The sequence below is a fragment of the Lithobates pipiens genome, unplaced genomic scaffold (genome assembly GCF_037356315.1).
Source record: "Lithobates pipiens isolate NorthernLeopardFrog02 unplaced genomic scaffold, aLitPip1_a1.2 Scaffold_1, whole genome shotgun sequence".
In the NCBI taxonomy this organism is placed as follows: Eukaryota; Metazoa; Chordata; class Amphibia; order Anura; family Ranidae; genus Lithobates; species Lithobates pipiens.
This window is the reverse complement of record NW_027507685.1, coordinates 56,898,537-56,910,963: the sequence shown is the minus strand read 5'-3', so window position 1 is coordinate 56,910,963 and position 12,427 is coordinate 56,898,537. Positions and strand designations below refer to the sequence as shown.

The 12,427-nt window shown below is 39.8% G+C and overlaps 1 protein-coding gene across 1 annotated transcript in view; it reads right to left on the bottom strand.

Moving 5' to 3' along the window:
* Positions 1-353: 353 nt before the first annotated feature.
* The window catches only part of LOC143923530 (sodium- and chloride-dependent neutral and basic amino acid transporter B(0+)-like), a 51,622-nt gene continuing 39,548 nt past the window's right edge, over positions 354-12,427 (bottom strand). The window contains exons 11-14 of the mRNA XM_077447315.1: positions 6,766-6,865; positions 6,327-6,436; positions 4,394-4,561; positions 354-4,173 (exon numbers count right to left, since the gene is read on the bottom strand). Coding sequence (XP_077303441.1) covers positions 4,015-4,173; positions 4,394-4,561; positions 6,327-6,436; positions 6,766-6,865 — 537 coding nt within the window. The 3' untranslated portion in view covers positions 354-4,014. The remainder of the gene's footprint in view (positions 4,174-4,393; positions 4,562-6,326; positions 6,437-6,765; positions 6,866-12,427) is intronic.

The window sequence follows — 12,427 nt, the reverse complement described above, 5'->3', positions numbered from 1 at the left end:
ATTTATTTATTTTTGTGAAAAAGGTATAATACAAAAGCTATTGAGGAGCCATTTTTTTGGCACAAGAACAGATCAAGGATTTTTAAAAGTAGCTTCCATAACGTTCTGGGGCTATTTAAACCCCACTATTTAAAAAACAAAAAAATCGATCACTTTCATGAAAACTCTCAAGTAAACTCATCTCTGAAAGTGATAATTTTTTAACTAGCAGAGTGAGGGAAGATTTAAACCTAGACAGATTGTTTTTTTCTTACCTTGGCCTTTCTGTCCTGATGACCCCCATTTTCCACCAGTGTCACAGGAAAACACAATGAAGACAGACCTCCTCAATGGAGTAAAAAGCAATGAGAAACTGCCAGAATGTCTTTTTATTAATCACTTCATACAAAACAATAAAAAAAAATTGCTTAGGGTGGAGTTGGCTTTAAATCTGACTGGTCGCTATGAGTTACAGAAACTTAAACCAGTGTATCTGAAATATAGCTCCCAAAAATGGTATAGATACAGCCAAGTAAAAGAACATGATGGCATTGTTATATTTATATGATCATAAAATTTGAATAGAAAAACAGTCACATGTGCAAATGTTAGAAAATAAGATTATTATAAAAAAAAAGCAAATTTGATGAGAAGTCCTTAATGTGGTTGTAAACCTTTTAGAACAACTTTTTGTTACAGGTAAGCCAATAATTAGGCTTACCTGTAGCTACACTGGATATCTCCTAAACCTTCACAGTTTAGGAAATATCCCCTATATTTGCATGTACCGACGTCATCGGCACATGCGCACTGAAACAAACTGAACGTACGTGCCGTTGCTTCATTTAGACTGTGCCGTTACCAGCAGTTCCCACGCACATGCGCGGGAGTGACATCATTGCGGCTCCGACCAATCACAGCGCCGGAGCCAGTGATACCCAGAGTGATGTCGGCTGCTGGAGAGGTGAACGAGGACCGCTGCAGAGGCTTTGATCTCAGGCAATTCATCATTTTAGCGCAGCGCTTTACCACTTTGCCATTTGTTCACATATTCACAGATTTCTGTTGTGCTGGCAGCTATTATTTATCACTTTAAGACAGCGTCAAGGGCGGACTGACCATTGGGCCACTCGGGCGCTGCCCAAGGGCCCAGAGCCACTAGGGGGCCCCATCAGGGTTGCCAGCCTCAGTAAAACCAGGGACAGTATGTAAAAATCTGTGTTTTTTTTTTACATCTGTCTCTGTGAAATGTCCCTTACCCGCATCCCTTTGGTCTAAAAATCCTGAGATTATAGCTGCCCCACCTCACCAGTACCTTCTCAACCAATAAAAACATGTCTGTGCATACTGTGTGTACTGTGTGATTGTATACTGTGTGTGTGAGTATACTGCGTGGCCCCATAATCTCGGCTTGCCTGGGGGCCCCATAATCTCCTATTGCCCGGGGGCCCCATGAGTTGTCAGTCCACCCCTGGACAGCGTGTTTTTTTTTCTTTTTACCACAAGTAATTCATAATGAGCTAGTATGCTATGCATACTAGCTCATTATGCCTTTGTCTTGCGGGGTTTTTTTTTGTTTTTTGTTTTTGTTTAGGGTTTACAACCACTTTAAAAAAAGTAGATTGCTGTATAGAGGTAAGTACAGTAATTACAAAGGAAATGATATACCCCATGATAAAACTCGCTGACAGTTAAGAGGTTGATGGAATTTGAACCTCTCCTGCTCCTACAGTCCCTTTTTAGCGGACTTCATTTTTAAATTGCAGTTTGACAAACAATTCTGAATGTTTCAAAATGGAAAACAATGTGTTCACTAAAGGCAGGGCTAGGACAAGGGGTGGGCAGAAGGGTCAGCTGCCCTAGACCCAGCAGTTTACTATATTGATGGGGGCACCAGTGAGCTCATTGTAATACAAGGCATTTTGACAAGTGGGATGACTGCTGTGGGCAGCATCCCTAAGCTTGCACATAATGGGAGGCTAGTTTGGCTTCTTTGCCCTGGGCACTAGGTGACGTTGTCCTGGCACTAACTGAAAGTACTTATACTGCAAAAATAGAAATGTAAACATAAAATGCATTCTGTTCCATTGCATTATCTAAAAATGGCACCATATTGCTTGGTTCTGCCCAAGCCAATATAAAACTACACTACCCAAGACTCCACTGGATAAAAGGCAGTATCTGTAGCTTTTTTTTTGCAGCAGTGTTTGTGCGATCTTCCATTAAGAACAGCAATAATGTCCCTACATCCAACACTTTACAAAACTATTACAAAAAAATAAAGTTTCATTTAAATCATTATGCAATTCTAAATTGCCTTCTAATTCTATATGTATATGTACAATATTTCACAGGTGTACAGGCGAAGAAACAGACTTTAGGCCCTTACAGTATATGTGCATATGTAATGCATATATATATATATATATATATATATATAGATAGATAGATAGATATAGATACTGTTGTATGATATTTCATTCTTTAGCTTTAATGGAACAAAGAAAAGATGTGAGCATGCTTCTGAACCAGACTGTATGGGGGTTACTAAAACTGCATTGTGCAAAATCTGGTGAAGCACTGCATAGAAACCAATGAGCTTCCAGGTTTTATTGTCAAAGTTCAGCTGAACAAGCTGAAATTAGAAGCTAATTGGTTAGCATGCACAGCTACATTGTATTCTGAGTGCTTCAGTTTTAATAAATCTCACTCTGTGTGTCCATAGACATGCAGTGTGGCGTGGCTACACCCCCCCCCCCCCCACACTCCTCTTAACAGGCTGTGGTTGAGCCTATGCTCCCAATGCTCTCAGAGTCTTCTGTGAGACTAGGAACTAGGAGCAGCAGCACTGCAGATGGGACAGCGCTGGATCGCGAGAGGACTCTGCTAAGCATTTGGGGGGGGTGGGACTTAGGGTGCGATTACATTATTATTAATCCTTAGGCCCCTTGTCTACCCAGCGGACTTCGCTTTTATCAGTGGAGGATCGCTTTGGCAGATGACTAGTCTATCTCCACTCACTGTGCAGAGACGGACCTGTCTGTGCAGAGTCCCACACTCTTCTATGGGGAAATCGGATGACGGATGGAAAATAGGGTCACCATCCATCTGGATTTCACAGACAGGATCGAATAGCAGCGGGTATCTCCGGACATGTCACCGCTGTTTCATAGAAGTGAATGAAGGCTTCGATCAGGTCTGCCTGAAAAACTGACAGCCTGACCTGATTGAAAAGTCTGTATGAAAGAGCCTTATTGCAGGGAATGCATTAAGATAAAAAAAAAATTAACTTTAAAACCACTTTAAATATTCTCTGACTTTAAAAACAAAATCAGTGCTGTTCAATACAGTCGGCAGTTAACAGAACTTTTCCGGGTGTGTTACAGATTTGTAATTAAAATGATGATCTGCACAATGATATCTCTATACTAATATTAGTATAATAAAGTACAATCACCCACTTTACATGAGTTACTTTTGAGTTTTTTCCATAGATTAGATTTGGAACATCTGAAAATGCACAAAGCAAGTGCTTTTGTCCATTTTTTTTTCTGCCGTTTTTTTGCCTATTATAACTGTTCTCCCCATCTAGTGCTTTTCATTGGCTAAAACAAAAATGCCTGAAGCTTGAATATACATGTAAAACACTTGATATGCACTTCTAAAACATGCATATGAGTGAAAAAAATATGCTTGAGGAAGCCTGAAAATGTCTCTGCTCAGATGTGAACACAGCCTTAATGAATATGCATCTACTGGACCATAGCTGTCATTGTATGATTATATGCAATGTTCCAATGGAAACATTTAAGTTTGTAGTCTTTAAATATGTATAGACAAGAGGGTATTGTTGCTATACCATTTTTTTTCTAAAAGTTTATAAATAAAAATTTGTAAAAAATTACTAAAATCAGATGAATATGAACATTCCAAGTCCTGTAGAAATAATTAAATCGTCTTTGCTGAAAATAAAATCACTTAGTAGCAAGAGCTACATTCAGCACTTTCCAGGCTTGGTGTTCCTTTTCATTAAGTTTAAGAAAAAGCTTTGTTATCGTATCCGCCTTCAATTGTAGGAATTTCCAAATCCTTGGCACCTTTCTGGATGCTAGTTGTGCCTTGGTATCTTCCAGTACGATACTTCTCCAGAGCTGGACCCCATTCTTCAGTTGGGGAGCAGATCTTCCGAAAACGCTAATGAACAATAGAAGCAGAATATTATGAGTGGAAGAGAGGATAAGGAGAAGGTGAAAAAGAAGGAGAAGGAAACGAAAAGAGAAGAAGGAGAGAAATGGATTAAAAGGGAAAGGGAAGTAGGATAGAATTTCTTGATTCTGAAAGCTCAACTGAAGATGGAATGGTTTTCTGAAAACATTAACTTAAGAAATATAGCACTAACAAAAAAATTACTTACCTGCCAAAGAGATCCATGACCCTTACATATCTTCACAATTGCTAATATGGGTATCCAAATGATGCAGAAAATTATCATACACCATCCCAAGACAACACCCCAGACAGGGTATTCAACATCACCATGCTTTGGACTATCGAAAGTAATCAAGGACCATAATAAAATAGCCTGTGAAGAAACATACAATTTCTTAGTATCCTAATTGTCATTTGAGTATGTTAATGCAATTATCATAAATATAACACAGTTAAGTCTTGAAATACTTCACACATCCAACAATGTGCAGGAGTAATTTTTTTGTAACTGTATGAGGACATAAAATAATACAGTATTTTATTTCTGCAGATAGAGTTAGATTTAATTTCCTTGTAGAAGAGACACTGTTCAGGATTATTAAGCTCATCATGTATGAATACATAAATGGCCCATATGAAAAGGTCAAAAACCAACTGTTCTAAAGTGTATCTAAACTCAAAAACTAAATTTTAATATATTGTATATATTACTAATCCTTACACATGTTGGCTGTTTTTGTTTTCATATTTTATAATCTGTACTTTGTTTTTTCTCCCTTTATTTTCACCTGGTGATCCAACCAGCAAACACACTTCATGCCTTAGCCCTTGTACACACGGTCGGAGATTCCAACGGAATGTGTCCGATCGGACCGTTTTGTCGGATATTCCTTCTGTGTGTGGTCTGCATCGGACTGTTTCCGTCGGAGTATCCGACGGACCAAGTTTTCCAACTTGTTGGTAAAATTTTCCGACAAAATGCTCCGATCGGACATACTCCGATCATGTGTAGAGAATTCCGATCGGACAAAGTGTCACGCATGCTCAGATTAAATTCCTACACCAAAGCTATTGGCTACTAGTGTGAACGTAGTCCCGTCGTAACAAAATAACGTCATCACGTCGGATTTTCCGACAACTTTGTCCGACCATGTGTATACAACAGTTTCGGACAAAATCCGACGGACGAAATCCAACGGATTTGGTTGTCGGAATCTCCGACCGTGTATACAAGGGCTAAGGGATGCCAGTTATTATTAGATGAAATTGTATTTTGATGCCCTATCACCAAGCCCTTCCCCCCTCCTCACAAACACACACACTGTACTTAACCTGCATTAACACCCCCCTTCCATCCTGCCATCTTATTAGCCCTGAGCCAGTGCTGCATCCTTGCAAATTATTTTTTTCTGCTGTCCACTGCTGAAAAGGATTAACCGCATGCAGAATGGCTCACACTGATATACGGCGGCAGAATGGCACGGCTGGGCAAAACAACGTTTTAAGAGCCGCACACGCCTGTCGCACGGCGGGGGACCCGATGTGCATGATCCCCGCCAACCCCCTCAATCGTAAGCACAAGAGACAGATTTGTAAACACACAAATCCCTGTTCAGTCAGGAGAGAGGTGATATATTGTTTATTCCTACTAAAAAAAAATTTTTAAATGATAAAAATGCCATTGATCTTTTCCATAGTTTGTAGATGTTATAACTTTTGTGAAAACCAATCAATACACGCTTATTGCAAAAAAAGATTATCAAAAATATGTAGAAGAATATATATCGGCCTAAACCGATGAAGAAATTGTTTATTTAAAAACATTTTTGGGGGTATTTATTATAGCAAAAAGTTTAAAATATTTTTTTTTTTCAAAATTGTCGCTCTTTTTTTTTTGTTTAAAAACCGCAAAAAAATACCAAAAGAAAGCTCTATTTGTGGGAAAAAAAGGACAAACATTTTGTTTGGGTCCAGAATTGCATGACCGGGCAATTGTCAGTTAAAGCGATGCAGTGCCAAATTGTAAAAAAAGTGCTCTGGTCAGGAAGGGGGTAAAATCTTCTGGGGGGCTGAAGTGGTTAAGCCAGAGTAGGAGTAAACATGGAAACACTGCAGATGAGATAGATGATCAGACTTACCATTAGCAGAAGGGGAGTAATAAAAAACCAGCAACTTCTCCACCACAGCCAAAATAGCCAGCTCTTTTTCCCAATCATCATTTCAATGTCTTCAATGAAGCGATTAATCCCTTCACAAGGCACAAGAAGACAATTACTTATAAACACTGTGATAGAATTGTACTCTACCTTCCCACATTATAAATGGCATAGCAGAAATGATATGCAATAGGAGGGTCACAAAAACCATAAGCAAAAAAAAAAAAACCTTTTTGAATAATCAGTCAAAGCCACCATGTAGCACAGGAGATTTGCAACATAAATTCGTAGCTTTCAAATGTGCAGAAATTGCATGGTGCAATCATGTCAACATAGATACATATTAAAATATGCCATGAAGAATTGAAAACTAAGGCCTGAATCACTATTAATAAATTGGTGATATTAGAAAATGCCTTACCATAAATCCAGCAAATCCCAACAAGTTCAAGAATAGCAGCAATAAGTATTCCCCATCCCGCGCAGAAATAATCAATTAGATCTACCCAATAGATTCCTGCCTGCAAAATTAAAACACAAAATAAGAGTTACAGATATGAACTTCTGTGAGGCCATGCTGTCTAATGTTTATATTCACTGTTACTGAAAAATCGGTATACTGTACATAATAGCTACAAAATTATTTTTCTATTTAAACTATTTAATTTTTAATTATTGAATTATTTTTAATTATTGAAATCTTTTCATGCAAATCTGCAACCAAGAAATGTGGAGCAAAGACCTGTAGTCCGGCAGACACCTCCAGCACACAGGGGGAGCAATAGGAAACATTTTGATTAAAAATGAGGCCACCCTATACCACCTTTTCAAAAGTTTATATCCATCCTCCTGGAATCTGCTTGAAATGGCCAACTTGTGTGCAAAAAATAGAATCGTCTGTTAAGGTCAGACTGAAATCTGATTCCCATTTACTGAGAAACCAGGGCGGTACGTAGCCTTCATGTGGGCATGAGAGCACGATGGGAAAATGTCCAAGAAGTAGTGTTCAAAACTTAGTGGTGTACAAATTCAGAACCCAACCTGAGGCACTTACATTTAACTCCGCTACCTACAGTGGTGTGAAAAAGTGTTTGCCCCCTTCCTCATTTCCTGTTCCTTTGCATGTTTGTCACACTTAAGTGTTTTAAGTGTTTTCATGAAAAAATCCAAACCATCATGGCCCTGTGTGAAAAAGTGATTGCCCCCTAAACCTAATAACTGGTTGGGCCACCCTTAGCAGCAACAACTGCAACCAAGCGTTTGCGATAACGTGCAATGAGGCTTTTACAGCGTCCTGGAGGAATTTTGGCCCACTCATCTTTGCAGAATTGTCCTAATTCAGTTACATTAGAGGGTTTTCGAGCATGAACGGCCTTTTTAAGGTCATACCACAACATCTCAATAGGATTCAGGTCAGGACTTTGGCTAGGCCACTCCAAAGTCTTCATTTTGTTTTTCTTCAGCCATTCGGTGGTGGACTTGCTGGTGTGTTTAGGATCATTGTCCTGCTGCAGAACCCAAGTTCGTTTCAGCTTGAGTACACGAACAGATGGTCGGACATTCTCCTTCAGGATCTCTTGGTAGACAGCAGAATTCATAGTTCCTTTTATCACGGCAAGTCTTCCAGGTCCTGAAGCAGCAAAACAGCCCCAGACCATCACACTACCACCACCATATTTTACTGTTGGTATAATGTTCTTTTTATGAAATGCAGTGTTCCTTCTACGCCAGATATACTTGGACACACACCTTCCAAAGAGTTCCACTTTTGTCTCATCGGTCCACAGAATGTTGTCCCAAAAGTCTTGGGGATCATCAAGATGTGTTGTGGAGAAATTGAGACGAGCTTTGATGTTCTTTTTGCTCAGCAGTGGTTTTCTCCTTGGAACTCTGCCATGCAGGCCATTTTTGCCCAGTCTTTTCCTGATGGTGGAGGCATGAACGCTGACCTTAACTGAGGCAAGTGAGGCCTGCAGTTCCTTGGATGTTGTTGTGGGGTCTTTTGTGACCTCTTGGATGAGTCGTCGCTGCGCTCTTGGGGTAATTTTGGGCGGCCGGCCACTCCTGGGAAGGTTCACCACTGTTCCATGTCTTCGCCATTTGTGGATAATGGCTCTCACTGTGGTTCGCTGGATTCCCAAAGCTTTGGAAATGGCTTTATAACCCTTTCCAGACTGATAGATCTCAATTACTTTCTTTCTCAATTGTTCCTGAATTTCTTTGGGTCTCGGCATGATGTGTAGCTTTTAAGGATCTTCTGGTGGACCTTACTGTGTCAAGCAGCTCCTATTTAAGTGATGCCTTGATTGTGAACAGGTGTGGCAATAATCAGGCCTGGGTGTGGCTAGAGAAATTGAACTCAGGTGTGGACAACCACAGTTATAGTATGTTTTAACAAGGGGGGCAATCACTTTTTCACACAGGGCCATGATGGTTTGGATTTTTTTTCACCTTTAATAATAAACACCTTCATTTACAAATTGCATTTTGTGTTTACTTGTGTTGTCCTTGACTATTGTTTAAATTGGTTTGATGTTCCGAAACACTTAAGTGTGACAAACATGCAAAGGAACAGGAAATGAGGAAGGGGGCAAACACTTTTTCACACCACTGTAAGTCGCTACAAGAAATTTCTCTTAGTTTGTTTAACCTACTCAGTGTGGCCAGGCTATACCTCAAAAGTGGTAACACACTGATCCCCCCTCGATTGGGCAATGATTCTTTGTGATCAATGAAATCCAACAAATGGAGGCACTTATGGTGTCTTTAACCACTTTCAGACCGGACCAATTTGCTGGTCAAAGACCAGACCACTTTTTGGGATTCGGCACTGCGTCGCTTTAACTGACAATTGCGCGGTCGTGCAACGTGGCCCTCAAACAAAATTGACGTCCTTTTTTTCCCACAAATAGAGCTTTCTTTTGGTGGTATTTGATCACCCCTGCGGTTTTTATTTTTTGCGCTATAAACAAAAATAGAGCGACAATTTTGAAAAAAACGCATTATTTTTTACTTTTTGTTATAATAAATATCTCCCAAAAATATATAAAAAAACATTTTTTTCCCTCAATTTAGGCCGATACGTATTCTTCTACATATTTTTGGTTAAAAAAATTGCAATAAGCGATTATTGATTGGTTTGCGCAAAAATTATAGCGTTTACAAAATAGGGATAGTTTTATTTCATTTTTATTAATAATTTTTTATTATTATTTTTTTCTACTAGTAATGGCGGCGATCTGCGATTTTTATTGTGACTGCGACATTGTCGGGGACCCATCGGACATTTTTGAAACATTTTTGGGACCATTGTCATTTATACAGTAATCACTGCTATATAAATGCAGTGATTTCTGTGTAAATGACACTGGCAGTGAAAGGGTTAACCGGTGGGTGGCAGTGTATGGGGTTAAGTGTTCCTAGGGGTGTGTTACTAACTGTGGGGGGGTTGGGCTTTCATTTAGTGTACACTGATCTCTGCTCCAATCACATGGAGCAGAGATCAGCATCACTAGTTGCTAGGCAGAATGGAAAAATGTCGTTTACACAGCATTTCCTCCATTCGGCCGCTCCGTGAGACGATCGCGGGGATGCCCGCGGCGATCGAGTCCGCGGGTCCCGCGACCGGACTCACGAGGGTCCCGACCAGCGCGGCATCGAATATTGGACGTACCTGTACGCCAATATGCCTGCCCGTGCCGTTCTGTCGACGTATATCGTCGTGCGCTGGTCGGGAAGTGGTTAGAAGGAAAGTGAAGCAGTATCAGAAAACACGGTTTTATTGGAATTTTCCAATTCTCCAAAGACTACCGCTCTTCCTTACTCAATGGCATTTGTTTTTTACACTAAATTGTATCCTGGTGGGTTTTTTTCAGTACTCTTGTATGCGGGAGGGGAGGGATGACCACATTTACCCTTGTACTTACTCTTCCTCTTCTCCTGTACCCTATGTTTTAAACCCTATATCCCCTTCCTTTCCCCATATTTTCTTTTTATTCTTCCCCCTTTTTAGTTATAAGCGTATTTGTTGTTGGTTTACGTTCATACAAAAATCCCTGTCCTTCTATGGATATGATCTACAAATGCTTTTTGCTGTGCATTATGTCTCTGAATTTTATTGGGTGCTTTCCGTAACCCTTTGGTTATATTCGTTGTTGATACTTTAAATTTTTATTGTCAATGTATTCATTTTATTTTTATTTTCCATCACGTGACTGCCCATGTGTTGGTTCTTGACATCTGATCTCATATTTGTATATTGTATGCTTCTTTGGAAGGACCCAATAAAAAAATGTAAAATGTAAAAAAAAATATATATATATTTTTTAAAAGCTGCCAAAGAAATCCAGTGACACTTACTGGCAATTATGGGAATGGGGGGAATTCTTAACGTTGTTTAAGGTAAAAGGCAGCTGGAAATACATTTTTTTAAATGTAAAGTCTAATTGCAGGCATCCCCTGCAACAGGGGTCTCATTTTAGATAAGATATTTTTCTGCTAATGGGATACAATGGCTGCTGTTTGTCCTTGTATAATTTTGAAACTGAATCAGGCATACATAATAATGGTAGAACCACCCCTCCTATTAATTAGCCTGATAAAAGAGCTGCCAAGGCTTACTTCATCTACAGATAAAAAAAAAAGCTATGAATCTCCTAAAATAATTTTCTGTAACTCTTGGACAACACATAGTTGAGTTCTCCTGAAATGTTACAAGTTTAGACTCAGTCTAAGTGATGAAAAAAAAAGAAGCAGTTTCTTCTATATTTTTCTAAACTTTGCCCACAAGGGGGCACTGTACAACCACATATTGCTAAAATTTCGTTTTCACGTCATGGTGTCCATTTATGAAGCAGTGAAAAAATGGCACTGCTTCATTCTCCAGCATTCACAGAAGAGATCATTCTCCTCTGTGTGCCAGTTTATGAAGCTTTATAGATCGCTTCTCCTTTGGAGGAGTAAAGTGATCTACAAATGCTTCAAACAGTGTAAAACATCCCCTGATACTGGAATCTCTAGAGACTTTACAAGATTACAGTACTTGTACTTTTTGCTATAATAAATATCCCCAATTTTATTAAAAAAGGCAAATTTTTTCCTCAGTTTAGGCCGATATGTATTCTACATATTTATGGTAATAACAATTGCAACAAGTGTATATTGATTGGTTTGCGCAAAGGTTATAGCATCTACAAAATAGGGGATAGATTATGGCATTTTTATTATTATTATTATTTCTACTAGTAATGGTGGCGATCTGCGATTTTTTATCAGGACTGCAACATTATGGCCGACGCATTTTTTGTCACATTTTTAAAACCATTGACAATTATACAGCGATCAGTACTATAAAAATGCACTGATTACTGTGTAAATGTCACTGGCAGGGAAGGGTTTAACACTAGGGGCGATCAAGGGGTTAACTGTGTTCCCTGACTGTGTGTTCTAACTGTAGGGGGAGGGGACTGACTAGAGGGGATGACAGATCATGGTTCCTAGCTATTAGGAACTCACGATCTGCCTCTCTTCACAGAACAGGGATTTGTGTGTTTACACACACAAGTACCTGTTCTGCCTCTCGTGCACGTGACTGCCGGCCACGAGCATCGACACCCCCGTAATGTCACGTCTGCTATCCCGCTTAACCTCCCTGGTGGTATTCCCGAGTCTGGCTCGGGGTGGAATTTCAGAACCAAAAGCGGGAACCCTGAGCCAGACTCGGGATCGCATCGCAGGATCCAGGAAGAGCTTACTTACCTTGTCCCCTGGATCCTGCGATGTCTCCCTGCAGTGTGAGCAGCTCGCCCTCCACTCGATTCATCATGGAGCCGAGCTCCGTTCCCTGTGAGCGGTGTGACGCACGGGGACGGAGAACAGCACCAAATTCAAAAAGTGAAACATACACTATACATACTGTACTTACAGATTACATTACTGCATGTAATTATTTCACCTCCCTTTTGTCCCTTGTGGTTTCTCCAGTGCCCTGCATGTAGTTTTATATTATAAAAACTGTTCTTTCTGCCTGGAAACTGGAGATTGTCCATAGCAACCAAAACCGTCCCTTTACATCAAAAGCGGTT